Below are 2823 nucleotides of genomic sequence, written 5' to 3' on the forward strand. Positions count from 1 at the left end.
GGGGGTGGAATTCTACTTCAAGCCAATTGTAAAGTTCCTTCACTTCTGGAAGTGCATGCTGCACCACGTTGAACCTTACCATATCGTTAATAAGACTGACACGTGTAGGTGGGGCCTGGAGGCCCAGCAGTGTTGCCAGATGTCGCTGTTTTTCAACAATAATGCCGTCCATATCCAGAAGACAAGCAATATCTGTTCGCTCAGGAGTTATAGGGATTGACAGCGTGGCCAGAAGGACTCTGGTAGACATCCTTTGCATCTCCTCTTGTGTGAGATTCTCTCTCATTTCTCTTGACAAATGATAAAGTTGATGAAGTGTGGATGCATGGAAGAGAGCATTTCCAGATTTCCAGAAAACAGTTGAAACTTTGTGATAGTAGTTTGCCATTAACTGGGGTTTGGGTGGTTTCTTAGACAGAGAGAAGAGCCCATGAATATCCTCCACTGCCTTGAAAGCTTCCTGCCATAGCTCCATGCTAATAGCACTGTCCAGTTGTACCAGCCTCGTTTCCAAGTGCATAGACTGGCTCTCCGGTTTATTGAGGTTGATTGCTGTACTTTGGTTATGATGGCGTTGGATCTGCCCTAGATGCATTCTCAGGTTATCACAGAGTTTACGAAACTCGGCCTTACGAGTGTACTGCAAGCAGAACTTAAAAGCTGTGAAAATAAATGATGTACAGGGTGAGTGCTATTGAATAAGGATTTTTAATCTACCCACTGACTCAAACTGCATTAGAACATAAAAGTCAAGTTGTCCAAATAACCTTGATTAGTAACCCAGGTCTCCAATAGCCCATGCAGAGGTGAGCTGCGAGGGATTTTGCCTGTGTAGCTCTCCAGCCAGGTGGTCTGGAATGCATTCATGCATGCCCCAGCTCCTGGGCTGTCTTCTAGCAGTGGGAATCTCACATAAATTCTTACCACTAGATACGAACACCTGTCCATGGCCTCAGTCTCATCATAATTTATATTTCACCCTATCATTTTACCTTGTTGTGCAATATCATGGTAGAGGCGTTCCACTCTAGAATTGTTTCGGAGAAGGTCCAAACACTGTCTGTATGATTCCCATAGAAATTTAACCCAAGGTGTCAAAAGCAGTCGATCAGTACGATCTTGAGTGTCTTCCCCACTTACAGCACTTAAGAGAACACTACAATCATGAATAAAAAAGCAATGTTAGTTCTCACAATTCCTATCTTCTCATCTCATTTCCTCTCTTACAAGAATCTACAAAAAAAGCCAAAAGAACCTGAACAGCTACCAAAAATGTGGTTATAACCTTTTCCACATTGTCCTAAAAGGTTGACCATCATGAAAACTTGAAAAAATAATCCTATGCTGGTTCAGATTCAAACCTAGTTTAATTTTAGGGTACACCCTACAAAACTAGGTTGGAAGTCTGCCTAGCAGTCAGGAAGACCCAGGTTTCCTTGGTTTTTTGTTGTCCCTCACAACACTAGGCAGAAGTAGACTGTTTGAGGTTCTCATCTACAAATTACTCCTTGCTCCCAACAAGACAGGAACAGACTGATCCTATACTACATTCAAACATCTGGTATTTGGTATTCTCCTTTTACTGGTTCATATTTCTTCTTTGACTTGCCCGCAATACTACTAGAGGGACCAGCAGCTTCAGGACTGCTTCAAGTCTTTTTAATAATTTTAATATCTACTGACATGTAGACAACATAAAAATGTATGCTGTGATGTTGCTTAAGGAAAAGAATAAACCAAACTCAACAATTTCCACAACAGGCCATCAGCTTTACCCATAACTCTATGCACTATGAAAGGGTACATTCCAAAAGTCTAAAAGATATACAGTGACAATTTTACTATCTGCTCACCCACCTTTAAGCATACTAAAAACAGAAATGCAAATAAGTTGTGAGAATGCAAGACAAATGTATTTAATTTCAGGATTATTAAAAAAATTATAAAAATGTGAAAAAATACCTGTATGTAAATCAAAATTAAGTAACTATGCTGCCTATCTGGCAAACTCCATAGCCCACATTACTGAACACAAGTGTTTATGATGAAATTGAATTTGTATAGTTGGGATAGTTAGCCAAACTATAAAATCCAAGACATTCTTGATTGGGTGAAAACTTGTCTAACTCTATCCCAACTACACAGGTTCATCCAATAAAAGTTATCACCCTAAGAAACCCTAGTGTCAGAGATAAAATGAGACAGTATGGTCAAGCAGTTTAATGTTTAGATTACTTGAATTAGATTCCCCCTTACACAGGAATGTAGGACTGGGAGGGACAGGGATCTCTTGCATCAGAGTCCAGGCCCTTGCTATCATGTAATTGTTTTCAAACACTGACTAAGCTCCACAGTACGCATATTTAGAGTTCCTGCCCCCACTACTCCTACAGCAGAGCTGTTCTAGAGCCTCTCATATGTATACAGTATAGGCAACCCCCATTTAACACCGTTTCATTGAGCACTATTTCGCTATAATGCTTATTTTAAATTGATACCTGATTTCACTTAGCACTCAGTTTCGTTATAACACTCATGGGCACCATCTTGGGTCATTAAAAACAACTGTGGTCACCATCTTGGGTTGTCAAATACTTGAGGTTTCATTTAATGCTCATTTTGCTTAACGCTGAAGAAGCAGCCCCCATGGCTGCCCTGCCCGGCCACATCCCCCGACTAGCTCCAGCCTCCCGGCATTTAAAAAAAAAAAGAAAAAAAAGCCCTGCACTCTGGTAGCAGGAGCCGTGATTGAGGCCTCTGGGCAGTTGTGGCAGAGCCACCCCCCTAACCCGCACAGCATGGGGCAGCAGAGATCACCCCCCC

At 41.5% G+C, this 2823-nt stretch overlaps 1 protein-coding gene across 1 annotated transcript in view; it reads right to left on the minus strand.

Moving 5' to 3' along the window:
• The window catches only part of EIF3A (eukaryotic translation initiation factor 3 subunit A), a 51365-nt gene that overhangs the window by 27340 nt on the left and 21202 nt on the right, over positions 1–2823 (minus strand). Inside the window, exons 4-5 of the mRNA XM_019502904.1 lie at positions 993–1156; positions 80–660 (exon numbers count right to left, since the gene is read on the minus strand). Coding sequence (XP_019358449.1) covers positions 80–660; positions 993–1156 — 745 coding nt within the window. The remainder of the gene's footprint in view (positions 1–79; positions 661–992; positions 1157–2823) is intronic.

This window comes from Gavialis gangeticus, unplaced genomic scaffold (genome assembly GCF_001723915.1).
Source record: "Gavialis gangeticus isolate Ggan-Ray unplaced genomic scaffold, GavGan_comp1, whole genome shotgun sequence".
NCBI classification, from domain to species: Eukaryota; Metazoa; Chordata; order Crocodylia; family Gavialidae; genus Gavialis; species Gavialis gangeticus.